This window comes from Cervus canadensis, chromosome 10 (assembly GCF_019320065.1).
Source record: "Cervus canadensis isolate Bull #8, Minnesota chromosome 10, ASM1932006v1, whole genome shotgun sequence".
NCBI lineage: Eukaryota > Metazoa > Chordata > Mammalia > Artiodactyla > Cervidae > Cervus > Cervus canadensis.
In genome coordinates, this window is record NC_057395.1 from 52,045,399 (window position 1) to 52,071,398 (window position 26,000).

Below are 26,000 nucleotides of genomic sequence, written 5' to 3' on the forward strand. Positions count from 1 at the left end.
TCCTGAGGTAAGTCACAGTCAGCAGAGTGTAAGGTGCTTTGGGGGAATCACATCCTCGCCATCTCCTACACCATCATTCCCAGCGGACCTCAGCCAAGGCCCAGCAAGTCACTGATTTCAGTACTCCCAAGTGCTGGAGGCCAGAGAATTCACCTCACATGTCAGGCAAAGATGAAACAGAAACCAGAGAATGAAGTGGGTGATTACATCACATTTCCCAGGCTGTAACAGCTAAAACTCATATTCTACCTAGAGCAGGCCACTTTCACGGGCATTTCATTACCTTCTCCAAGTGCAGAAGCCAGAAGACCACAAGATAAACTTTGTACTTCAGAACATAACCTGTGCCAGAGTTCACAGGGGATATAATTAAAAAAAAAAAAAAAACAAGCAGGTGTCTTGCATCTCATTACTCATAGGCAGAAATAGTATTGAAGTCGTCCAACAAAATGGGCTCTATTGGGAAACTTGAGGCCAGCAGACTCGGCATAAGGATAAATCAATATGAACTATGGAAAGGCAGGCACTTCCTGGGAAGGGACACAAAATACCCAGAATTTTATAAGCCTGTCTCCAAGCATCCTCCAGAAATTAGACTTTTTTAAAATTGAAATATAGTTGATTTACAATGTGTGCCAATCTCTGCTCTATAGCAAAGTGACTCAGTTATACACATTCTTTTAATATTCCTTTCCATTATAGTTTATCACAGGATACTGAATATAATTCCCTGTTCTATACAGTAGGGACTTGTTTATCAATCCTATATATAATAATTTATTTGCACCTGCTATGCTCTAGTATAAGTGCATGGGCATACTAGGAGCACACACTGCTTGTCAGACACCAGAGATGTGATAAGTAGCAGTTTCTGCCCTTATGAAGGCATCTAGTCCCTAGAAACAGAATGACTGCAGCTATGTGAATAAAGGATAGGAGGCAGTTCTACCTGAGGAGTAGGGAAAGGTGGTCAGGATAAGAAATAGACAGGCTGAGAGTAAGTGGCTCATGCATTGTGTCTCCCAGGGTGATGGGAATGAGCGCACACAGCCCAGGGGGCTGCATACTTGCAGCGAGGGACTCACATAATCTGGGGGTAATCACAGAAGAGATGTGGTAGGAGACGGGGAGAAATGAGGCTGGAGATGGTCTGGAGTCAGGTCAAAAGAAATGGCGTCTGGTAGACAAAGAATGTGAACTCTAAGAAACGGCAAGTGACTAAAAGTTCTTGAAGTATTTTAGAAACATAAGCTGCTTATTGAAATTAAGACGTCACTAAGGTTAAGTAAGCCATACCACTTAGGTAAGATATCCAAGCTGACAACACTGTGGCTTGCCACTAAGCACTGATTTCAGAGATGTCAACATGTGGAAGAACACATCTGAGAACCAGGTTCCCTCTGGAGGCAGGAGTTAGAAATGAAGACAGACTAGGGGCCAAGAGACGCATCAGAAGAAGCGAGAGCAAGGGATGAGGCAAGAAGGGGATGGGAAAAGGTCTTGGAGATTTAGAATCAACAGAACTTAGCAACGTATCATGTGTCTGTCACATGTGATAGGAAGGAAGAAGCCAATCCTCTCCTCACTCCAAACTCGCATCTACTCACAGGACCCTTTCACAAGTGAGGAAACGGAGGCTACAGTCTCACAGAGGCAGACCTCAGAGTCTCCACAGCCTGGGTTTCTAACCGTGATGCTTTCCTGCCGCCTCTTGCTGCCAGCAGCAGAAGTTAACACCTGGATGTTCCATTTCCCACTCGGACGCAGCTCCTTAAGTACTCTTACGTATGCCCTCAAGGAGTTTAACATTCATCAAGGCCAATCACACAACATGCTGATGCATTTTTCATAAAGGATTAATTATGATTTTGATAAGTATGCTGAGATAATTCAGCAATGTTTATCACAAGTCTTCAAAATGCTCAATGTGACATAAAAATCCCATTCCAGGAATTTATTCTAAGAGAAGAGAACCAAAAAGACAAAACAAAAATCTACCAGCATCGAAAAAGCACACCAAGCTCTCAAACATGCAGAGCTATCTCCACACAGCACAGTAAAAGTGAGGAGGCAGAACGGCTGCCCACGAGTAGGTAACGGTTAGTAATGGCATTGCCAACTTAGTTGAACGCTTAGAGGGTCATGCTTTACTTCAACAAAATTTACTTAGCCAAAAGAGAAAAGTCATGTAACACATCATAAGCATAGTTAATGTGAAATAGGAAATAAGGTACACAATTTTTAAGTTATGTTCAAAAAATATTATAAAGGAAGCCAGAATTGAGGTTTGAAAATTTGTTATGACCATAGCCATCCCTATTTTGGATTAAATAAAAAATTTAATATATAACTTTTAACTGAAGAAGTGGCTCAAAAGATCAGTACCAAGAAGATGCCGAAGGTGAGGACCACCCAGCACGTTCTCCCCAGATGAGCTCATAGACTGAGCACTGGTTCCGGTCTCAATGACCTTGAGCTGTGTCACTATAAAGAGGCTGGGTCCAGTGTCAACACCACAGGCTGCGTTCAATTCAAAGTACTTCATTAATCAAATGTCACTGTGCGCTAGAGAACAGACCCCCTCCGAGTGGCTGCCAGAGCAAAATACAGTGTCCAACAGAGGCCGAGAGGCCGATGCTGAAGTCTCTGGCCCAGTGGCCCTCCTGGGGTCAAGATCACCCACTCTGACACTTTCATGGCTATGTCACCGTAGGCCAACTTCTAAAAAAGACCCCATGAATGGTTCATTTCTCATAAACTGGGGAGAGACACATACCCCCATAGGCTGGTATAAGGCTTAATTGTGACTCACAAAGCATCTTGCATGGTGCCTGGACACCAGAGCAGGTAACTATCCGACATTAATCATGTTAATGTGTCATAAAGCAGGATGGTCATAAAGCAGCAGGTCAAGAACTGGAAAGAACATCTGGATATAAACCTAGACCCTGACCCTACACCGCTACAAGTTACTACTGGTACGACAAGTTACTCAAGTAACGCTACAACACTATAAGTTACTCAACTTGACGGATCCTGATTTTCCTGTGTGTAAAACTAGGTAACAGAAACTCTAACCTAAAGTGGAGAGGATTAAATGAGAGGATGAACCATGAAAATTTAAGGTTCGTTATTAGGACTTGGAACATTCCAAGGATCTTGTTAAACATGCAGATCCCACTGGCCAGGCAGACAAGCCAGTAACCCAGGGCAGTCCTGGTTGTCTCTCTCCATGTGCAATGGGCCTTCCCAGGCCGACTTCTGATTTGCCCTTTTATAGCTCATCCTTCCCCCCTCTCAATTTAGTCCACAGTCCTGCCAGCTGTCCCCCTAGAGCGCCTCTCACAGGCTGCAGTCAAGCATCACCAGCTGTGATGTGCCTGTCTATCTCCTCCCTTAGACTGGGCACCACAGTGGAACAAGCCAAGTCTCTGGGCTCCTGCGATGTACCTCACACACACTGAGTAGGTGATCAATAACTGGGTGAAATGAATCAAGATGAGAGCTGTTAGCTGAAAAGGCGTAAAAACAGAGAAATAACAAAAATGTTCTAGTATAGGGCCTGCAGAATATGTAGATTAAGACAAGTAAGCATCCAGAATTTGTGAGTCTGAAAGGAGGGCCACTGGTTAAATACCACTGAAAGCCAAGTTCAAGTTGAAAATAAACTGATGTTCTATTGGGACCCTAAGCTCTCCCTGACAGTTTATTTATGCCATAAAAAGCCCCACCTAACACGATCCCAATTAATCAAAGCTCTCAAGTAAGGGCTGCTTCTATCTCCTGGGGCTGGTATCTAAAACCCCCACTGCACACAGAAGGAAAGAAGTCTCCCGGTAGCAAGAGAAAATAAAAGTCTGCATGGCTATCCCAACACAATCAAGAGAACAGAAAGGAAGCAGAGGGTCCCTGGCAGTTAAAGCATAGGGGAGGCACCAGCAGAAGTCAGCAGTGCCACAAGTACTGGTTAATACAGAATCTAAAATATATAGCAATCATTAGTTTTTGAGTAAAGTATCATTACGCCCATTTAACAACCAAGAGAAATAGGAGAGCTCAGACATAAGCCACCCATCTCAAAGTGCAGCACAGCTTTGTGAAGGAAAGCAGACTCAATCCAGAACGCCAGGGCTTTGAGCCTGACTTGGCTATCTGCTTAGCTGCTTTGTATCTGGCAATTTCACTAACCTCAGTGCCTCAACTGTTCTACCCGTAAAACAGGGATAATTATAGTATACACTTCAAAAGGTAGTTATGAGGACTAAATCAGTTAATCAATATAAAGCCTTCAGAACAGCTCAGGGCACACAGCAATCAGGTTTAGCATTTTGTTGAACAGGGTGAAACTGGGACTAACAACTTCTGACAAAACCAATGTTCTACTGTATCCCATTTATTTCCAGGGCCCCTAATGCCGCCTTTTTATCTGTGTCAGGGTAGCCAAAGACTACCAGTCAGCTCTCTGCGTCCACCTGAGGGGTTCTCTACACTCTGAGGCCCCAAGGTTGCAGTAGAGAATTCAGAGTTGCTTTCTACGGGCCTGGAAGGGGAGAACCCAGCTCTGAACCCAAGGTTTCCCTGGGTTCTCAGCGGCTGAGAGGAGTCTGCAGGCCGACAGCACATCCACTAAGATCCTGGGCCCTCCCCACAAGGGCTGCCCCTCAGCTTACTGAGGTCCACCTCCTTCCCCTGCTTCCTCAGGCCTCTCTGCTCCCAGAGGGAACCTCTCCTATTTTCCAGGAAACCCACCACTTGTGACCTTTCACCCTTAAGGATAAGATCTTATGGGGAAGTCTTCTGTAGGCCTCCTGGAAGAAACTGTGCATAGCTTCTTCTAGAACAACATGTGGCTCACAGTCATCACTAGGCATCAGTGTGCAGACAAGACTACCTCCCAGGGGCCAAGATTCCCACCCACCTGAAGACCCTCAAGGTATCCTGAGTACAATAAACATCAAATAATCGGTCAAACAGAACACGTTTTACCAAGCTGGGATGAGCTAGATTCCTAGCTTTTCCAAACTTCTAATTCTTCAGTTTTATGAACCTTGAGGGTTTGTCTTGGATTTTCTTTTTGGTCCTTTTTGTTGCTACTTCTTAGAAGGATCAGTGTGTACCTTAGAGAGAGCATCAGAATTTCTGAGCTTGACAATGAGCTCAGGCTTGCCTGACATCTTTTAAGTGGCAGTAACCTTGAATTTAGTTTTAGGTGCAAAAGACAGGGTGCTTCGGCAATGAAAACAAGGGGATAATAAGCAAACTGTAAATTCCTTTTTAATAAAAAGTTCTTAAAAGTTAAACAAAGCCACCAACCCATCAACCAAGTAATTTACAAGACTGTTAATTTGTTTTGTTTTGTTTTAAAAAAAAGCCCGACAGGCTAGTTTGAATACTACCACTAACTCACTTGGGGTAAGTCCTGTCCCTTTTCCGGGCTTCAATTTCCTCCCCTGTGAAACAGAAGGCCAGATGAGACGTCTGACTGTCAAACTGACTGTCACTACTGTCTGTCAAACTTCTGTTCTCTATATAATGCTCTGGGTAGGACCTTTTGGTCTATGTTCAGAGAGGAAGGACGGACATAAAACACAGAAGTCTACCAAAGCTGGACAAGATGAAGAACTGTATTAACAAGTCCTCTACCCCTTCTCTGACACTGGTTTATTCATACATAACTTTTTAAAACTATAGAAACATCTTTGGGTAGAGTTGACACTGAAGTGGGGCTTGGGGACAGGGACGAACCATTCTCTATTCGGCCGAATTATGAAATAAAATGCACTTTCTCTCTACCTATCCGTGTGTTATCAGGTTCCCTTCTTTTAAAGCCCACCTTCCCGGTAACTCCAGGTTCTCATTCTTGCTAATCTGCACAACACAGTACAAAGCTGTTGTTAATGAGCCAACCTGCCTTTTCCTCCTGTGACCCTGATTAGCATTTGAGTTTTCTACAGCTTCTCAAACTTTTCAAATTAAGTTCCCTTGGGGCTAAGAGTTGTGCTTTTTTTCTTCTCTGCAAATACCACTATAGGACCTCAGTAAATTTGTGGGTTTGGTTCATTGAGACTTTAAGGAAGATTAACACTTTTTAGTCTGTTATTTATTCTAAATTACAGGAGACTGGTCAAGAGGTGACCACAAAGGACATTCTGTTTACAGACAAAGCTGAACCAGATTATCTGCAAACTGAAAGAATCTGCCCCGGGGAATATCAGGACTGCTAAATTTTGGAAGTTGAAATCAGGGAAAGTTAATTTGGGGTAATCTGGATACTTATTGTTCTCCACTTTAATACTGACAGTAAAAAACAAGCTTATTAACTGCTTGTTAAATTAACACTCTGAGCATCAGACTATAAGCAGAGGCCTTTACTGTTCTTTCCCTGGGCCCAGAACATTAACTGACCCATAGCAGAGGCTCATATATTTAAGACTTCAAATAACTGAAAGGGGTGTATTAAGTATGTGGCCTAAAAGCAAAGTATTTCATTTCTTTTAGGTCTCAGTTTTAGTCACAAAGGGAGGAAGAAGATATCACTGTTTCTGTCAACTTGGCGCTGCAGACAACACAGGAAACAGAAAGTGTTCCACGGTCAAGTTTGGGAAACTGGTACAGGAACTTTGCGAATCTTGAAGGGGAGGACACTGGAAGGCTCACAACGCAGCCTGAATTCATTGAAGCAGCGACTCATCTGGAGCACTTGTGGACATTCCCAGGCTGCACAGCAGCCCTAAGACAGAGGAACCCTCACCCTAGGAATAAAGGACTTCTCCCCACAGGTTTGAAACGACTTGTCCCCTGTTTCATGCAGTCAGCTTAGACAAGCCATGTCTAAAAGCAAATCTAAACCCTAAAGCCCATGCTAGGCTGCCACTGTTTACTGTGGAGTTGACAAAGTCTACAAGTGAGGACAAAACAGTACATGTAGGGAGACAAAGCCAAGACTTCCAACCTGGGTTGAAGGTTCAAGACTGACATAGATGAGCTGAGGGTGAAGGGGACCCTTTGGCAAAGCAAACTGCTACATCTCAAGGAGTGGTGTAAGATGAAGTCCAGACCATTCATTACCCACAGAGAAGATAGTCTCAGAGTGAACTGAAGAGCTTGTAGAATACAGAGAAACTGAAGAATCTCCTGGAAAGTCTTTTCAAAACAAGTATATTCAGCGTGGAGAGAGGGTGGCCTTTTCAAGACAGATGAGGAGAAATGGGCATAAAAGTAGAAGCCTATTTTGAAAAAGAAACCCAGGTAACATTGAGCATGTTCTCAATCCGCTATTAAACTGATCTGAAGTAGGCCAAGGAGTTCTCTGGAGATGGGCCTGCAGAATCTTAAGATCAGGCAAAAGCTCCAAACAAAATGCACTAGCTGACCTCACCCCCACCCCAGATCCTACCCATTCTTACTAAGGTCAGATCTAGTCCATCTTCAGGGGAGAAGAGTACATGTTACCCCTCTTAAAAGGATTGAGACCTTGAATCAAGACAAATCTGGGACCACATCCCTTAAGCTATGAAAAATTGTAAGAAAACAGGAGGACAACCCTACTTCACTTACAAGCTGATTAACCTTCATCAACTTACCTTCAAGTTCATCTCTAATCCTTAGTTTCTCTGTTTATAGAAAGAAGAGAGGATTTACTTTTAAAGTTATTACCTCCAGTCACTGTAAGAGATCTAGGGCAGAGCTGGGGCTCAGATTAGCAAGCTCTCCCCTGAGAACACTTCTCAGGGCTTCCTAGCCCACTGGCTAGGAACAGACCCAGGGCTACTTGTAGTCTGAACAAGACACGTGAGCACTCAGGATGCACACACCCCCCTAACTGCAGTTAAAACCCCCAAACCAGGACTTGCCCTCCCTAGGACTGAAATACCCCTTCGCTTCACTGAGCCCTACCTTCTCTAGAAATAAAACCACTTACAAGTCAGCCTCAGAAAGTTAAGAACGTGTAAGACAAGAGGAAAAAGATATTCGATGTTGTTGTGTGACAGTTCTGGTCCACCTGTGGGGTTATTATGCTGCAGGTCCCAAGAGGACCTAGCCTAAAAACCGCCAGTTAGCTTGAGTGCCCTGGGAAGAAGAGCTGGGGGTCTCAAGAGGAAAAAGACGAACCAGAATCTGCAGGGTGGAGCCCGATGGTGCGGGGATTTTTGGAACCAGACAAGGAGTGGGTGTGGGTGGGTCCAGCTGAGTTTTTTTCTTTTTGTTTGCTTTGGGAGGGAAAGAGAAGGGTCCCAAGCCTGTGACGGGGCTCGGTAGTTCTTCCACTAACTCTGAACCCAACCCCCTCCACTTCCAAATACGACTTTCAAAGTGCTAGACGTTTCCTAATAATGGCTCGCACTTAAGGAGCACTACTACCACAATGGTTAGCACTTAATGAGCCCTTGTTATGAAAATACCAGCTAACATTAGGGCTGGAAACTGATTCCGGTTCAGGAGAGGGGAGGGCGGACTTTTTGCCTGGCGCAGAAAGGAGGGTGTGTCGGGTCCAGGGTGACAGGACTGGGACCAGGTTCTAGGGGTCCAGGGGTCAGTCTGGGTCTGGCCACCAGACTCTTGGGCCCAGGCCCGGCGTAGCCAGGGCGGCCCTCGGCGCTCCTACCTTTGAGCGAGGTCTCCACCAGGCGCAGGTAAAGCTGCGAGCTCTTGTTGCCGTGGCTCATGCGCTGGGCGAGCCCGTTGCGCTGCAGGACGCACTCTTCAAACTGCACAACATTCTGGTGGCGCCGTTTGAGGCTGGTCAGGGCCCAGAATTCGGCCAGCGCCAGCTCCACGTTCTCGGGGGCGTCGCAGCGTATCTTCTTGACCGCCACCCGGGCCCCGCTGCGCCCGGCCACTGCCTCGTACACCACGCCGTAGCTGCCGCGCCCGATCTCCGCCAACAGGCTGTAGCGCGGCCGCGCCGACCCGCCGCCGCCCTCAGGCCGCCGCCGCGCCAGGTAGGCCTCGCCCGGGGCCTCGGCCGCCACCGGATCCATGGCCTGGGCCGCCGCCGCCGGCCTCAGCTTCGCGCTGAGCGCCCGCGGCACTGGGCTTCGCCTTTTCCGCTCGGGGCTTTGTGTACCTCTGCGAGCGCCGTCCTCCTCCCCCGTTTCCATGGCTGCGGGCGGCGGGGGGAGCAGCAACGGCGCTGCCCGGGACCCCCCTGCCTCATCCCTCCGTCCGGCCCCGGGACGCGGAAGAGCGGGACCTTGGATTGTGACCTGCGGGCGAAAAAATCGGTTAAACGACCAGGCCGAAGCGGGGAGGCCTGGAGCATAGGCCTCAGGGCGTCCCACCTCCTCCTCTGGCCGTTGCGGCCCCTTTAAGACGGAAGCCACGGCTGCAGAGCGAACGGGGGAGGGGAGGGGAAAGCGGGAAAGACGAAACCACGGGGCACTGGCTCAGAGGGGAGAGCCGGAAAAGAGAGCAGAAAGTACCCGCCTTTTCAGTTAATTTATCGTGTAGCAGTACGAAAAACAAGGACCCGCAGTTTTCACGACTGATGAAAATCGCCTTCAGAAGCAATTCGGACTGTGGAAATCTTTTTCCGCCGCCTGGCTCCCTTTGGGATGCCCCTCCCCGCGTCCCGCCCTGAGTTCTCCCGGGTGTAAACAGTCCATTGAATTAAGCCCGAGCAGAGCCCCGCGGACCGACCCAAGTCCCGCCGGACTGCGGGTGTGAGGGGTTGGCTTAAAAGTTCGGCGTCCTTAAGCGCGCCCAACCTGGGGCCCAACTGCCCTCACAGACGCCCAAGGCGGCCGGCGTAGTTTCATCTTCGGTGCTAGCTTTTACGCCGCGGACAGCGCGCTTACCTGGCCGGCGCCCTTCCACTTCCGGGCAGCGCGTTTCCCTCCTAAGGCCCCCGGCTGGGGATGGTCCGCCCCTGGACAGGGCTGCCTCGGGTACGGAGCCGCGCGGGAGGCCGCGGCCCGGGTCGGGCGTGCGACGGCGCCTGCTACTGTACGAGTGACGGTAGCAGTGCTCTCGGGGTACAGCTGGGCGTCCGGGCTCCCGCGGCTCTCCACGTGTTCGCGCCAGCTGAGCCCTTTACGTAACCTTTTTATATAAGCCGCACGTCCGGCCCTCAGTCGGGCCAGCGGAGGCTCCTGGTGGCCCATCCCCCGGAAGGCCGGCTGAGTGCTGCGCCGCCGGGGTCCTGCCAGGGTCGGCGGAGCAGCCGCAGCCCGGCGCACCCACGCGGGGCGGGGGCCCAATCACAGGCGAGAACACCCAACCAACAAAAAATAGGCGCCAAATTCCCGAGATTCGGCTGTGGTCTCTGGTCTCCGCAGCCGCTTGTGCACCGCAACCTCCTCTCTTCTTCGCCCGCGCTGCGAGAAGAGCTGCACGCAGTAGGCCCTAATAAATACTGATTGGTCGATTGGATTGGTCGGTTTAATTGATTCATGGGTCTTGCCCGGGAACCGCCCGGACTGGGCTGGACTACATACCCTGTCTCCTATGAAACCTGTTGATCTTGGGGAGACTATTGCCTCCACTTGGAGCCTCAGTTTCCTCTTCTGCAAAATGGGTAGACTGGGCCTTATCTCCCAGGATTGATAGCCCCAAATTAAATAAGTATATTTTATATAAAATGTTAATATGTAAATATTTATATGTAAATAGAAAGTGGCTAATTGGATGCAGGGCTGAGAGCGCTGAATGTAAGCTCCTTTTAGGCAGGAATTTTAAAATATCTTGTTCACTCGTGGTGCCTAATAGTTGTTCCGTATTTGTAAACTGAATCTACAGATATTTATGGAGTGCCTATAATGTGTGAGGGGCCCGTTTTTTAAGTTGCTTCCCAGGTTCCGTTTGGTTCAGTTGCTCAGTCGTGTCCGACTCTTTGCAACCCCATGAGTCGCAGCATGGCAGGCCTCCCTGTCCATCACAAACTTCCAGAGGTTACTCAAACTCATCCATCGAGTCAGTGATGCGGTGCCTTAGAAAGCATCACTACAAACGAAGCTAGTGGAGGTGATGGAATTCCAGTTGAGCTATTGCAAATCCTAAAAGATGATGCTGTGAAAGTACTGCACACAATATGCCAACAAATTTGGAAAACTCAGCAGTGGCCACAGGACTGGAAAAGGTCAATTTTCATTCCAATCCCAAAGAAAGGCAATCCCAAAGAATGCTCAAACTACTGCACAATTGAACTCATCTCACACGCTAGTAAAGTAATGCTCAAAATTCTCCAAGCCAGGCTTCAGCAATACATAAACCGTGAACTTCCAGATGCTCAAGCTTCCCAGGTAGCTATGATAAAGAACCTGCCTGCCAGTGCAGGAGACATAAGAGATGCTGGTTTGATCCCTGGGTGGGGAAGAGTTCATTGAGGAGGGCATGGCAACCCACTCCAGTATTCTTGCCTGGAAAAGCCCATGGACAGAGGAGCTGGTGGTCTAGGGTCCATAGGGTCAGAGAGTGCAACAAGACTGAAGCGACTTAGCACCGCATTCTTGCTGGGGAAAGAGCACTGAACAAGACAATCTCTACCTTAGTTGAGGTTCTGTGCCTCATCAAATCACATGGGTGACTGCAAATTAGTGAACACACTTTATTGTGTCTCTCGTCCTTATCTATACAATGAGAAGAGCAGTATGTGAGAAGTCAGTGAGTTTAGAAGGTTCAAGCACTTAGGACAGGGCCTTTGCACACATTAAATGTTAGATATTATTAAATAAAAAATACACAGAATCATTTTGACAATGTAAGTGCGATAGATGAAAAGAATGAGCTAAAGAGTGCCTGGGGACTGGGGACAGGCCACTTTTTTTGGTGTGATCACTAAAATAAATTTTGGGGGTAAGATTTCAAATTTACATATAAATTGCAAGCATGGTAAAGATTCTCATACATTTTTTAACCAGAATAATAATTTGCTATATTTTACTATATTTGCATTGTCCTATTCTCTTGTATATTTGTGTATGTTTTATATATAGACGTGGGTGTACTTTCCCCCCAACACCACTTTGTGTTTCAGACATCATGCCCTTTTAATCCCAAAAATTTCTGTGTGTATTTCCTAAGAACAGGAATATTGTCTTGCAAAACCTTGGTACAACTATCAAAATCAAGAATTTTGACAATAAAACGATTTTTAATACATCTTCCATACTTAAATGTTGCCACCTGTCCCAATAATGTAGCTATTCCCACGATCCAATCAGGATCACATATTTACATTTAGTTGTCATGCCTCTTTGGTGGTGGTGGTTTAGTTGCTAAGTCATATTAGACTCTTTGTGACCCGCATAGACTGTAGCCTACCAGGCTTTTCTGTCCATGGATTTTCCCAGGCAAGAATACTGGAGTGGATTTCCATTTCCTCCTCCTGTGGATCTTCCCGACCCAGGGATCGAACTCGAGTCTCCTACAATACTGGCAGATTACCGCTGAGCCACCAGAGATTCCCCATGCCTCTTCAGTTTCTTCAGAAAAGCAGTTAATTACTCAGCTTTTCTTTGTCTTTGTGACCTTAACATTTTTGAAGAGTACTGGTGAGTTATTTTCTAGATGTCCCTAAATTTAGATATGTCTGATATTTTCTCATGATTAGAATCAGGTTATGCACTTTTGGTAGGAATGGCACCAAAAGAAGTTGAGTCCTCCGTGGACCGCATCAGGAGGCATGTGACGTTGTTTTATCCCAGTACTGATGATGTTCACTTTGATCACTTGGTGTCTGCCAAGGTACTCCACTGGAAAGTTATTGTTTTCCCCTTTTTAGTTATTAAGTGTCTCATGGGAAGATATTCTGAGACTATCCTGTTCTGCCTCAGACCCTCACCCACTGTTTTTTACCATTCATTGATGATTCTTGCCTGAATCAGTTTTTCCAATGATTACAGAATGGTGGTTGGAGAGCCTCTAGTTTAGTTTGCTAGGGCTGCCATAACAAAATACCACTGACTGGGTGGCTTAATAAATTTATTTTCTCACAGTTGTGGAGACTAGAAGTCCAAGATCAAAGTGTTGGCATTTTGGTTTCTCCTGAAACCTCTGTCCTTAGTTTGTAGATGCTGCCTTCTGGCTATAAGGCATAAGACCATTCCTCTATGTTGGTTATCTTTTCCTCCTCTAGAAAAGACACAGTCATGCTGCGTTCGGGCCTACCCTAACTGGCTCATTTAGCTTAATCACCCCATTAAAGACTTTATCTCCAAATATTCTCAGGTACTGGGGGATTGTGAATTCCATGGTGAAGTACAGGGAAACCTGGCATGCTGCAGTCCATGGGGTCGCAAAGAGTTGGACACAACTGAATGACCGAACAATAAAGGTACTGGGAGACTGTAAATTCCACAAATGAGTTTGGCAAGGGTGTGGAGGGGAGAGTAACACAATTAAGTCTTTAACAGTGACATGAACTGGAACCTCAAGCTAGCTGTGCTAGTGGAAAGGCATTTCAGGAAGAGGGAATAAGTACAGAAGCTGTGAGACAGGCACATGATTGATGTCAAATGTAAGCCAGTGGATGAGAATGTGAAATGGTACAACCACTTTGGAGAAAAAAGTTTAGCAGTTTCTTATATTTACACTATAGCACAGTAAGAATTCATTAATACACTTGCATAAGAATGTTTATAGTGGCTTTTTCTTTAAGAGTGCCAAATTGGAAAACACTCCAGTGTTCAACAATATTTGAATGAATAACCAGATTGTTGTATTCTTGTACCAAGAAATGCTGTTCATTGGGTGAAAAAAAGGAATGAAATATTGATACAACAACATGGCTGAATCAAAATAATTATGCCAAGTGAAAGAAGTCAGGTACAGAAGTGTATATACTGGATAATTCTATATATGATTCTTGAAAATGCAAGCTAATTTATGATGACTAAGAAAGCAGATTAGTAGTTGGGGTAGGGAGGAGGAGATGGAATATAAAGGGACTTGATAACCTTTTTGAGGGGGTGGATATGTTCCTGACCATGAAATTATCTTACTATACTTTCAAGAGGGGAATATGTTAAAAAAAAAACTGTCTGCTTTAAATAAGTGCAATTTTTGAACATCAAGTTTACAGCTTTACCTAAATAAAGCTACTTTATAAATGGGGGCGGAGGGGAAGCGTACATACTGTGTAATTCCATTAATGTAAATGCAAGCTGCACTGATCTATGGTAGCAGAAATCGTATCAGTGGTCATCTCTGGGTGGGAATTGACTGCTTAGGGGGCACAAGGGAATTTTCTGGGTGATGGAGTTTTACTGTATGTAAATTATATTGCAGTAAAGTTGATTTAAAAGATGAGAAAACAAACCATACTGTGCCACCATGAACACCCATATCTTTACTTAGAGCTTCTTTTTTTTTTTAGAGCTTCTTTTTTATTAAATGATTTATTATTATTTTTAAAATTATTTTATTTTTGGCTGCACTGGTTCCTTGTTGCTACAGGCAGGCTTTCTCTAGTTGCAGTACACAGGCTTCTCACTGCAGTGGCTTCTCTTGTTGCAGAGCATGGGCTCTAGGGCATGCTGGCTTCAATAGTTGCAGCATGTGGCCTCAGTAGTTGTGATGCCCAGGCTAATTTGCCCTGCAGCATGTGGGATCTTCCTGGACCAGGGACTGAACCTGAGTCCCCTGCATTGGCTGGCAAATTCTTAAGCACTGGACCACCAGGAAGGTCCTACTTAGAGTTTCTAAGGGCAGTCGGCTGCATCGCGCTCAGACACAGCTCTGGCTCCACTCCTGTCCTCACTGGCCTCATGTGTTAAGCAAGCCCAGTGGAGTCTCCCTTCCTGTAGTTTTCCTACCTGAACTTTAGGAGAGATCAGATCTGAAGCTCTGGGAGAACCATGAGTGTAAACTCTTTTTCATGCTATGAGAAGGGCCAGGCTACTTGAAAAAATTGTTGATGGCTTGATGTTTTTGACCTGCACTTTGGTGTTTTTAAGTTACAGAAATAACCTATTCTTATTATTATGACCAATATCCAATATTTATTAAAGTTTTCTGTCCAGCACAGAAATTAAAAGAGAATTCTTATGCCCATCCTGTGAGGTAGTTACTATCATTAGCCCCATTTTACAGATGCAGAGACTGAGAGAGGAGTTTGATTAACTGGAGTTTGAACTGACACCTCAGGCTCTTCATACCACCTTACCCTGCTCAGCCTCCCCAAGGTAAGCATTTACTTGAACAATTATGGCAAACCTTCTTCTACGCCTTTCTCTGTCGACAAACAGCCCTACCTCCAGTTCCCTGGAGCCTCGCACAGTGCCAGACATGACTAGAGCTCAATATTTAATGACAGAAGAGATGAAGGAAGAAGAGAAGCAGGGAGACTTTAGGTCCTTCCAGTAGACCCCTGCCTTTGACGGGCTGACATAGAAAATAAGACATAGTGGGATTATGTGATTCCAAATAACATAGGCCCTACAAAGGACAATAAAGCAGGTGAAAGAAGAGCAAAGGGTGGCGTAGGTTCTATGTTAGAATGGAGGGTTCAGGAGAGGAGTTGACTATTGAGCAGAGTCCTAGTGGAAGCCAAAGAATCAGCCAAATGCATAGTGACTAGAAGAACATTCCGTGTCAGGGGGAAGAGCAGGTGCAAAGGCCCTGAGATTGTAGCAGGTGAAGAGGCTGGTGTGACTGGAGCACAAGGAATAGAGAAGAGGAGTGGGAAGCAGAATGATGCTCCCTTCTCGTCCCTGGTACTTCAGGGGGTGAGACTACCCAAGGGGCAGCCGACCCTGGGTGGGTGGGGAGAGATTCTTCGAGAAAAGCATTAGGTTCTGGCCTGAGAGGGAAAGGTTGGGTGAGTGGAGAAGTGTAGAAGGGATGGGAGCTGACAAAAGGCTAAGGCTGCTTCAGTGGGCTGTACGAGAGGGTAGTAAGAATGAGGAGGAAGCTTGGGGGTTGAGGATTGGGGGCAGGAGGTGGCAGGGGGCCATGGTGGAGAATTACCTGAAATGGCAATTATAACAGGGCAGCTCAGTGGGGTTCCTAAAGGGGGAGAAGCTGATACAGGGTATGGGAGGGGGACCGTGGAGGTGCTGAAGGACAGAAGCTTGAGGTGGATGCCTCAGGTAGAGGGTGCACTCTGAGCCAGAGACACTGGGAAGAGCTGGGGGAAGGCTATGCTGTTGGCTTGAATTCCCCTGCCTTGACAGAACCGGATTTCTGAGGCTCCAGGAGCTCCATCTCCAAGAAAAACTAGAGCCTGTCATGCTTTCTAACTAGCCTCTCACAACTACAGGGAGAGATGGTTGACTCCATTTTATGAATGGGAAGACAGAGCCTCTGAAGCTGTCACATCACAAACAAGCTGAATGGCTGAAATCTGATCCCCAGCAGCCTTCTGTTTTGGTATCCAAACTCTTAGTTAGTTCAGTTGCTCAGTCCTGCCCAACTCTTGCGACCCCATGAACTGCAGCATACCAGGCTTTCCTGTCCATCACCAACTCCTGGAACATTCTCAAACTCATGTCCATCGAGTCGGTGATGCCATCCAACCATTTCATCCTCTGTCGTCCCCTTCTCCTGCCTTCAATCTTTCCCAGCATCGGGGTCTTTTCCAATGAGTTGGCTCTTTGCATCAGGTGGCCCTATTGGAGCTTCAGCTTTAGCATCAGTCCTTCCAATGAATATTCACGGTTGATTTCCTTTAGGATTAACTGGTTTGATTTGCTTGCAGTCCAAGGGACTCTCAAGAGTCCCTTCTCTAATACCACAGTTCAAAAGCCTCAATTCTTTGATGCTCAGCTTTCCTTATGGTCCAACTCTCACATCCATACATGAATACTGGAAAAACCATGACTTTGACTAAACAGACTTTTGTAGGCAGAGTAATGTCTCTGCTTTTTAATATGCTGTCTAGGTTGGTCAAAGCTTTTTTTCCAAAGAGCAAGAGTCTTTTCATTTCATGGCTGCAGTCACCATCTCCAGTGATTTTGGAGCCCAAGAAAGTAAAGTCTGTCACTGTCTCCATCTAAACTCTTAACTGCTATACAAACCAAGGTTCTCCAGCTTGAGTGCACCTCAGTATCACCTAGATTGCTGGGCCCCACCCCCAGAGCCACTAACCAGTGAGTCCTAGATTGGGCTTGATTATTTACATCTTACTGGTCCCAGATGATGCTAATGTTGATGTTGTTGGTCCAGGAACCACACTTTGAAAACTAATACACACACTATACTGCCCCTGGACTGAGCACAACAATGATGCAGTTGTAGAGGACTGGAGTTCTGGCAAAGAATTTGGGGATGGATTGGAGCTATTACGTTGAAAACTTAAGCAAATAAGTCACGAGGTGATTATTAAAGCCAAGAAAATAAAAACAATTTTTAAGAAAAACATTGTAATCATCATAAACTATAACACTCAGCTGGAACTAATATTACATTGTCATTATAATGTAAAAACAGTACATTGACTTAACCAGAAATTATGATATAATTATTTGGGAAAAATTGGAGTGGGAGCATGTGTATGTGTGAGTGTTCGTGCGTGCATGTGTGTGTGTGTGTGTGTAGAGAGAGAAAAACTGTATCTCTATTCTTTATAGCTGTAAGAAATATAAAAAGTCTAAAATTTTAAGATCTTAACGTGACACCGTAATCAGGTATAAAGAAGTAAGCAGGGACTTCCCAGTTAGCAGGTGGATACCCTGCAATGCAGGGGACTTGGGTTCGATCCCTGGTCAGGGAACTAAGATCCCGCATGCCACGGGGCAACTAAGCTGAGCACCGAGACTCCTGAGCCCACGCACCTTGACTGGAGAGTCTGTGCACCTCAACACAAGATACTACCCCCGAGCACCACAGCTAAGACCGAGTGCATCTCCTTGCCTCCAGAAAGTAACCACAGAATGAGTTGTTGCTGCATAGGATGGGTCTCAGTGGCGAGAAAGGGATTTTTGTTTAAAGATTTGTAGTACTATCTAACTTGTAGCAGTCACTGACTCTTAAACATTATATATATTTATTACCATGATTAAACTTGAAATTAAAAATAAGTGGATTTAGCCACCGCTGAAACAGCCTGTCAGCTTGGTGGCGCTGTTCAGCTTCTGGCCACAATACCCACCTCTTGTCCTTGAATTGCCTAGAAGCATCTGGAGGGCTACAAGTAGTAGTACCCAAATCATGCCCTGGGGATGCTACACTGGAGACTTTACATCCAGTGAAACTCAGCAGAGGAGGCCTCTTGTCTATTTATTGAGGACCTGAGTCAGAAAACAAAGATGGAAGCAGATGCAGCCACTCTGTTTCCCAAACTTAATGGATTGTTCTCATTTCAAATGTTCTTCCTATGAGCCACTTCAGTGCTCAGAATTTCTACCTCTCTCTTCTGGGAATAGCATAGAAATTCTTTGTTCAGCTCTCAGCTGAGTATTTGCTGCAGAAAATTTGCTGCTAATTTCTCAGGAGTTGTTTTTGATTCTTCGAAAGGTAAAGGAATACAATGAGCTAGCAGGGCAAAGTCCTTGATTCTATAACTACTATGGGACATTCAAAATAAACTATTGAGGAGTCTAGTCGAAATGTTCATGACTGGAAGGCACCAAAGTACACAAAATGATCAAAGTGTGAAGCATACAGCCTTTTAGGATGGGAATTTGAAAATTCATTGTTTATTAATATATTTAAAAATTCATATACTTTGAACCAGGGATTTCATTTCTAGGATTTATCCTATAGAAATACATGCCCATGCATGGAAGAGTATGTATACTACAAGGATTTTTATTCTGGTCATTTGTAATAGTAAAATATTAGAAATATTCAAGGGCCAGAGACAGGAGATTAGTTACATACAGCCACACATTTGAATATAATGTAGCCCAAAATGAAGGAGTTGTCTCCTGTATGCTACCACAGAATAAGAATTCACAACAAATAGCCGAACTATTTCAAATCCTAAAAGATGATGCTGTGAAAGTGCTGCACTCAATATGCCAGCAAATTTGGAAAACGCAGCAGTGGCCACAGGACTGGAAAAGGTCAGTTTTCATTCCAATTCCAAAGAAAGGCAATGCCAAGAAATGTTCAAACTACTGCACAGTTGCACTCATCTCACACACTAGCAAAGTAATGCTCAAAATTCTCCAAGCCAGGATTCAATAGTACATGAACTGAGAACTTCCAGATGTTCAAGCTACATTTAGAAAAGGCAGAGGAACCAGAGATCAAATTGCTAACATCCAATAGATCATAGCAAAAGCAAAAGAGTTCCAGAAAAACATCTACTTCTACTTTTATTGACTAAGTCAAAACCTTTGACTATGTGGATCACAACAAACTGTGGAACATTCTTCAAGAGATGGAAATACCAGACCACCTTCCCTGCCTCCTGAGAAACCTGTATGCAGGTCAGGAAGCAACAGTTAGAACTGGACATGGAACAACAGACTGCTTCCAAATTGGGAAAGGAGTATGTCAAGGCTATATATTGTCACCCTGCTTATTTAACTTATATGCAGAGTACATCATGCAAAATGCTGGGCTGGATAAAGCATAAGCCGGAATCAAGACTGCTGGGAATAACCTCAGATATGCAGATGACACCACCCTTATGGCAGAAAGTGAAGAACTAAAGAGCCTCTTGATGAAAGTGAAAGAAGAGTGAAAAAGCTGGCTTAAAACTCAACATTCAGAAAACTAAGATCATGGCATCTGGTCCAATCACTTCATGCCAAATAAATGGGGGAACAATGGGAACAGTAAGAGACTTTATTCTCTTGGGCTCCACAATCACTGCATATGGTGACTGCAGGCATGAAATTAAAAGACACTTGCTCCTTGGAAGAAAAGCTATGACCAACCTATACAACATATTAAAGAACAGACACATTACTTTGCCTACGAAGGTCCGTCTAATCAAAGCTATGGTTTTTCCAGTAGTCATGTATGGATGTGAGAGTTAGACAATAAAGAAAGTTGAGTGCTGAAGAACTGATGCTTTTGAAATGTGGTATTGGAGAAGACTCTTGAGAGTCCCTTGGACTGCAAGGAGATCCAAGCAGTCAATCCTAAAGGAAATCAACCCTGAATATTCACTGGAAGGACTGATGCTGAAGCTGAAACTCCAATACTTGGGCCACCTGATGTGAAGAACTGACTCACCTGATGCTGGGAAAGATTGAAAGCAGGAGGAGAAGGGGATGACAGAGGATGAGATGGCGGGATGGCATCACCGATTCGATGGACATGAGTTTGAGTAAACTCTGGGAGTTGGTGATGGACAGGGAGGCCTTGTGTGCTGCAGTCCATGGGGTCACAAAGAGTTGGACAGGACTGAGCTGCTGAACTGAACATAGAAGAAAAGTCGGTGAGTCGTATCTGACTCTTTGCGACCCCTTGCACTATACAGTCCATGGAATTCTGCAGGCCAGAATACTGGGGTGGGTCGCCTTTCCCTTCTCCAGGGGATCTTCCCATCCCAGGGATAGAACCCAGGTCTCCCACATTGCAGGCAGATTCTTTACCAACTGAGCTATCAGGGAACTGAACATATTATTATGTAAAATGCAAATATAAACTAGCATGAGGAAATTAGCATAACCTCAAATTTTGTTGAAATATGTGTACATAACTGCTAGCCTTCACTGAGTTGTTTCTCTGTATTTGGGAATGATCTAGGTACTATAAATAAACACTAAATAAATAAATAAATACTAATTTATTCCAATACACGTATAGGTTTTTTCATTGTTATCTCCATTTTCCTTAGGAACTGAGGCTCAGAGAGGTTAGGTTACTTTCTCAAAGCCATAGCACCAAGAAGTGATTGAGCTTGGTTTCAAACTGAGGTATATCTGATTTCAAAGCTGGTGGTACTTATATGTACTCATGTTAGTTTCTACATACATAAAGGAAACACATGGATAAATACTCTACATGCCAAAAAAAATTCCCTCTAGGTGATTCTTTCAACATTTCTGCATTATTTTAACTTTTTATGTATTTAATGTTTGGTATTAGTTTTTAAGTACTTTTTTGTAGATATAAAAAGAAATAAAATTCAGTTTACAAGAATGTTCAATAATGTAGACTGCATTTCCTTGCTCACTTGCTTAGTGAGTATTGATTAAGCTCCTAATGGCTGCTGGATCAGGGACTGAGGTGAATGAAACCCAGTTCCTGTCATAGAGGAACATAGGATCTCGTGAGGGCCAGAAAGAAGCTCTGAGTCCCCAGTCTTTTCTGGCTGTATTGCACTGTGACCCTCCTGGAGATTTTGGTTGGCCAGAGAGAAATGAGGTTGCGGCGTTGGTATCCACATTCAAAGTGTTGCCTCTTTCAACTTATGGTACCAGGTACTGTGCGGAGACCTGAACATAATACACTTTCAGGATCTTGTTATGAATAAGGCACACTTTCTGCTAGCAAAATCTGGTATTGTGAGGAAAACTGCTATTTTTCTAAATAGTTGCAGTTCCCCACTGGTGAAAATAATGATAATAACTAACACTTAAGAAGTACTCACTAGACACTGGTTCATATACATTTTTAGGTGTTTTTTTTTTTTATTGTAGAAGTATAGTTTATTTACAATGTTGTGCTAATTTCTGTTGCATAGTACAGTGGCTCAGTTATATATACATTCTTTTTTGTAGTCTTTTCCATTATGGTTTGTCCCAGGACACTGAATATAATTCTCTGTAAGACCTGTAGTTCCATGTAGGACCTTGTTGTCCATCCATTTTATATGTAATAACTTGCACCTATACTCCTTACTCCCTACACATTTCTTACATATACTAATTTGTTGAATTCTTAATCCTCTGAGATTCTGTCTTTATCTCTATTTTACGGATGAGGAAACTGAGGCAGAGAGAGTTTAGGCAACTTGCCCAAGATCACATAACTAAGAAATTCCACTGAAAACCAGGAAATTCCAAGCCAGGCAAGTGCTTAGAAGAGCACAACTAAAGAACCCAAAGTGTGGGAGAACAATCATGATAAAAAAGAAATTGTATTAACAACCCTAACAGTACCTGTCACAACCACACAGAGCTTTGTGAGTTTTAAGTGCTTGTGAATACATGTCTCCATGATAGGTGAGTCCCAGTATAAAATGATCCTCCCATTTTTCACAATGAGAAGTTTGCAAAAAAGAAAATATTTGAAGGCCCATCTTGAATGTATAAACTCTTAAGGCTGTCGATGAAATGTCTATGTATAATATTTATTATTTTAGGTATGTACATGTTTTAAATATTATCAATATATTTAAATATATTGTATATTAATGACTAATATATTAATTTAAAAATACTGTTTTTTCCCCCTAATCTGACACTTTGCAAAACATCTTTATTCCATCTCATCCTGTGTATCTTTGACCTCCTATCTTTATCACCCCTGGAATAGGAAATCGCAACCCACTCGAGTATTCTTACCTGGACAATTTCTTGGGCAGATGGTTTCTGAATCACCCAACTCACTTTCTAGGTGACATACATTTCACTCCTATATAATTTATTTGTTATCCAGAACTTTCTGAGCTTTATATGATGTTGTCACTGAGATATTTTATACTTAAAGTCCCAGTTCACTTAATCGTAGGACAGTGTTTTTTTTGCGTGTCCTATTGGTTTATATTTGTGATCACAACATCCTTTTTAAAGTCCTCTTTATGAGGCTTGCATCTTTACACGGGGTATGAAGTCAACACCTAGTATAATGACTACACCTGTGTCAAAAACTTTTTAAACCCCTTCCTTCAGGTGACTTCTGTAAATTGGTCTTTTGCAAACAATACTTTGTTGTTTAAAGTAATTGAAGAGGGACTTCCTTGATGGTCCAATGGCTAAGACTCTGCTGGTCAGGGAAATAGATCCCACCTGCCACAGCTAGGAGTTCGCATGCTGCAGCTAAAGATTCGCATGCCACAACTAAGACCTGGTGAAGTTGAACAAACAAATACATAGAAAATAACTTTAAAAATATAGTAATTGAGATAGTTTAGGTAATACAAAAGACTCTGTGAGGCTTTGTAAGAACTGAAATACAAAGCAATTCCCACTTTTCTCTGAGGGATAATTTATGGGGAAAACCACCCTGCCTTATATCCAGGTGTAGACCGCACATTAACCTTATCTATTAAACTTGGCAAACTTTCCTGTACAAATCTGTATAGTGGGCCCTATCCTCACTTAACACATGAGTAATCTGAGACTCAGAGGTGAGGTGACTTGCCCGAGGCTCCTCACAAATGGCAGAACTGGAACACAACTCAAACCAGAGTCTATCTGATCCTCTCACTCACCCTCTCCCGTTAAAGCCACTGGGAAAGTTTTTAAACCACCTTCCTAATTTAGATGGCTGGCCCTGGTAAGAATGTAGGGCTGTGTTGACAGAATACTAACACTGATTTATTTATTGTTCTCTTATTGCCTTATGTTTGTATAGCTGTGTGCAGTATTTCATAAAGAGAATGGCAAAGTAATTTGCAAATATAAAACCCAGATGCTTAATTTTAATTTCTGGGTTTCTGTTTCAAATTTAGTGCAAGGCAGGTTGTTTATACTGTAAGTAAATGCCCTAGTGTCTATAAAGATCCCTGGAAGCTGCTCTTAGGTCCTGAAATGGCTTATTTGCTTACATTTGTTTTGTTGTTGTAAAATAATCCCTTCAGGTATGAAGTGGGAAGAGTCAATGGTGCCTGGTTTGGTGGTACAGGTTCCCCCACAAGGCTGTGCTGGAGCTGTTTTCTCGAGGCTCATGAGAGCTGTTCGTGCACATCTCTCCCAAGCTCTGCTCAGTAATGTCAGGGTGGCAGCTGGAAATCAGCCAGGGGGAGTATTTACACCATGCAAACTGGTAAACCTTACAAAGGAAGTCCTTCCATTCCCCCTCTGCCCCTTCCCCAAATGATGTAACCTCCCTATACCTTGTGAATAGTAAGAGTACTTTCTTTCCAGGTTTTCTGAAGATTTAGTGAAATAAAACATGGCAATTCTTCTATGTTTATTTATTTAGATAAATAATGCATATGCAGGGTTGAAATAATCAAACAAAAAAGGTTACAGTGAAAAGTAAGTTTCCATCCCAACCTGGACTTGCATTTCAATTCCTATCCTGAGAGGCAGACTATTTCTTGATATCCTTTCAGAAATGTCCTCTGCATATATAAGCATACAGTGAAAAAGGAAAGTGAAGTCGCTCAGTTGTGTCCAATTCTTCGCAACGCCATGGACTGTAGCCTACCAGGTTCCTCCATCCGTGGAATTTTCCAGGCAAGAGTACTGGAGTGGGTTGCTATTTCCTTCTCCAGGGGATCTTTCCGACCCAGGGATCGAACCCAGGTCTCCTGTATTGCATGCAGACGCTTTACCCTCTGAGCCACCAGGGAAGCCCATAGCATATAGACAGGTATACAAATGTAGATCTATAAGCCAGTTTAGAATAATCACAAATAGATAGAGATAAAATATATGTCTCAGTGTGTGTGTTCTGCCCCTTGACACACACACTGAGACATATATTTTATCTCTGTCTATCTAAGATCTGTTATTTTTTTTTCATTATTTTTTTATTTGGGTCTTCATTGCTGCTCCAGCTTTTCTATAGTTTCGTCAAGTAGGGGAGACTACTCTCTAATTGCAATGCATGGGCTTCTCGTTGCAGTGGCTTCTCTTGTTTCAGCTCACAGGCTCTAGACCACAGGGTCAGTAGTTATGGCACACAGGCTTAGTTGCCGCATGGCTTGTGGGGTCTTCCCAGAGCAGGGATTGAACCCATGTCTCCTGCACTGATAGGTGGATTCTTTGCCACTGAGCCACCAGGGAAGCCCTAACTTGTTACTTTTAAGGGTTGCCCTTATTCCATTTTTAGATGCTCCATGGGTTACTTACCCAACCTTCTGTGAGTGATATTCAGATTGTTTCCCATCTCTTGCCAGTACAATGAGCGTTAAATAACCTGTCTTTTGCACATAAACATGAGTATATCTCTATGCTCAATTCCTGGAAATGGAACCATTGGGTCAAAGAGTACAGGCGTTTAGAATTCTGGTTTGATTGTCAACTGCCTTTCAAGAGTTGTATCAATTTTCTCTCTAACCTATGGAATAGGTGAGTGCAAATCCCTACAGCCTTGGGATATTGTCCAACTTTTTGATCTGTCTCATCTGGCAACCTGGGTACGTAAATGGTCCTCATTATTATTATTGATGGAAAAACTTAGGTGTGGGAGTGGCCCTTGGGCACTGGAGTTCCATGAACTCTGCTTTGCAGGCTCTTTATCATCTCCATTTTTCTTGAGTGAAATTTCTCAGGAACATTAAGGATCAAGAGGGTGAGAAGCTCTAGTGCTCTGGGAAGTTCTGGTACAGCTTGTTCCCTGTCACTGTAACAGAATCAGCTTTCTGAAATACAGACTTGTTCTTCTTGCGCTTCTCTTGCTCTTCTCTCTAGACTTACCGTGGCTCCACATTTACCAAAGTTCTTCAACCAGCAGTGCCAGCATCCCCTTGAACTGGTTGGAAATGTACATTTTCAGACTCCTCTGCAGACCTACTAAATCAGACACCCTGGAAGAGGGGCTAAGCTCCAACAAGGGTGATGCTGCTGTGAGCTCAAGTTTGAAACCCCTGACTTGCAGAATGAAGTGGCCTCTTTCCAACTTGTGGCTCAAACCTACCTTTCCTACTGTGTTTCCTGCTCTGTCCTACAACTTCTAAACACACCTAGTTATTGGCTTCTCAAATCTCCCTCCTCTTTCTCACCTCTGTTCTTGGGGCAGGAACCTCTAGGAGTCTCCCAATTTCTTATAGAGCAATAGACGCCTGCATTTTAAAATTGCATTTCCCAGCCTCCCTTGCAACTATGCTCTGGCAAATGGGAAGTAAAGTGGGCAACTTCCGAATTGTGCCTTCAGAAGGAAGGAGCACGCCTAGCCTTCTGCTTGGGCACTCCCAGTGGCTGACTTGATAATTCTGAACCACAAAACAGATGAGGGCCAGGCCTCAGGTGTGGGGGACATCAGGAGGGATAGGCCTGGGTCCCTGACCCTGTGGGGTCACTGTTGGGGCCAGAAGACCACTTCAGCCT

General features: G+C 44.3%; 2 protein-coding genes across 2 annotated transcripts in view; one reads left to right on the plus strand and one right to left on the minus strand.

Annotated features, from left to right (window-relative positions):
• The window catches only part of STK35 (serine/threonine kinase 35), a 42,959-nt gene extending 32,630 nt beyond the window's left edge, over positions 1 to 10,329 (minus strand). The window contains exons 1-2 of the mRNA XM_043479005.1: positions 9,798 to 10,329; positions 8,606 to 9,206 (exon numbers count right to left, since the gene is read on the minus strand). Coding sequence (XP_043334940.1) covers positions 8,606 to 9,206; positions 9,798 to 10,103 — 907 coding nt within the window. The 5' untranslated portion in view covers positions 10,104 to 10,329. The remainder of the gene's footprint in view (positions 1 to 8,605; positions 9,207 to 9,797) is intronic.
• PDYN (prodynorphin) overlaps positions 8,806 to 26,000 on the plus strand; it is a 105,493-nt gene continuing 88,298 nt past the window's right edge. Inside the window, exons 1-2 of the mRNA XM_043479006.1 lie at positions 8,806 to 8,942; positions 15,031 to 15,122. The gene's annotated coding sequence lies outside the window, so the exon portion shown is untranslated. The remainder of the gene's footprint in view (positions 8,943 to 15,030; positions 15,123 to 26,000) is intronic.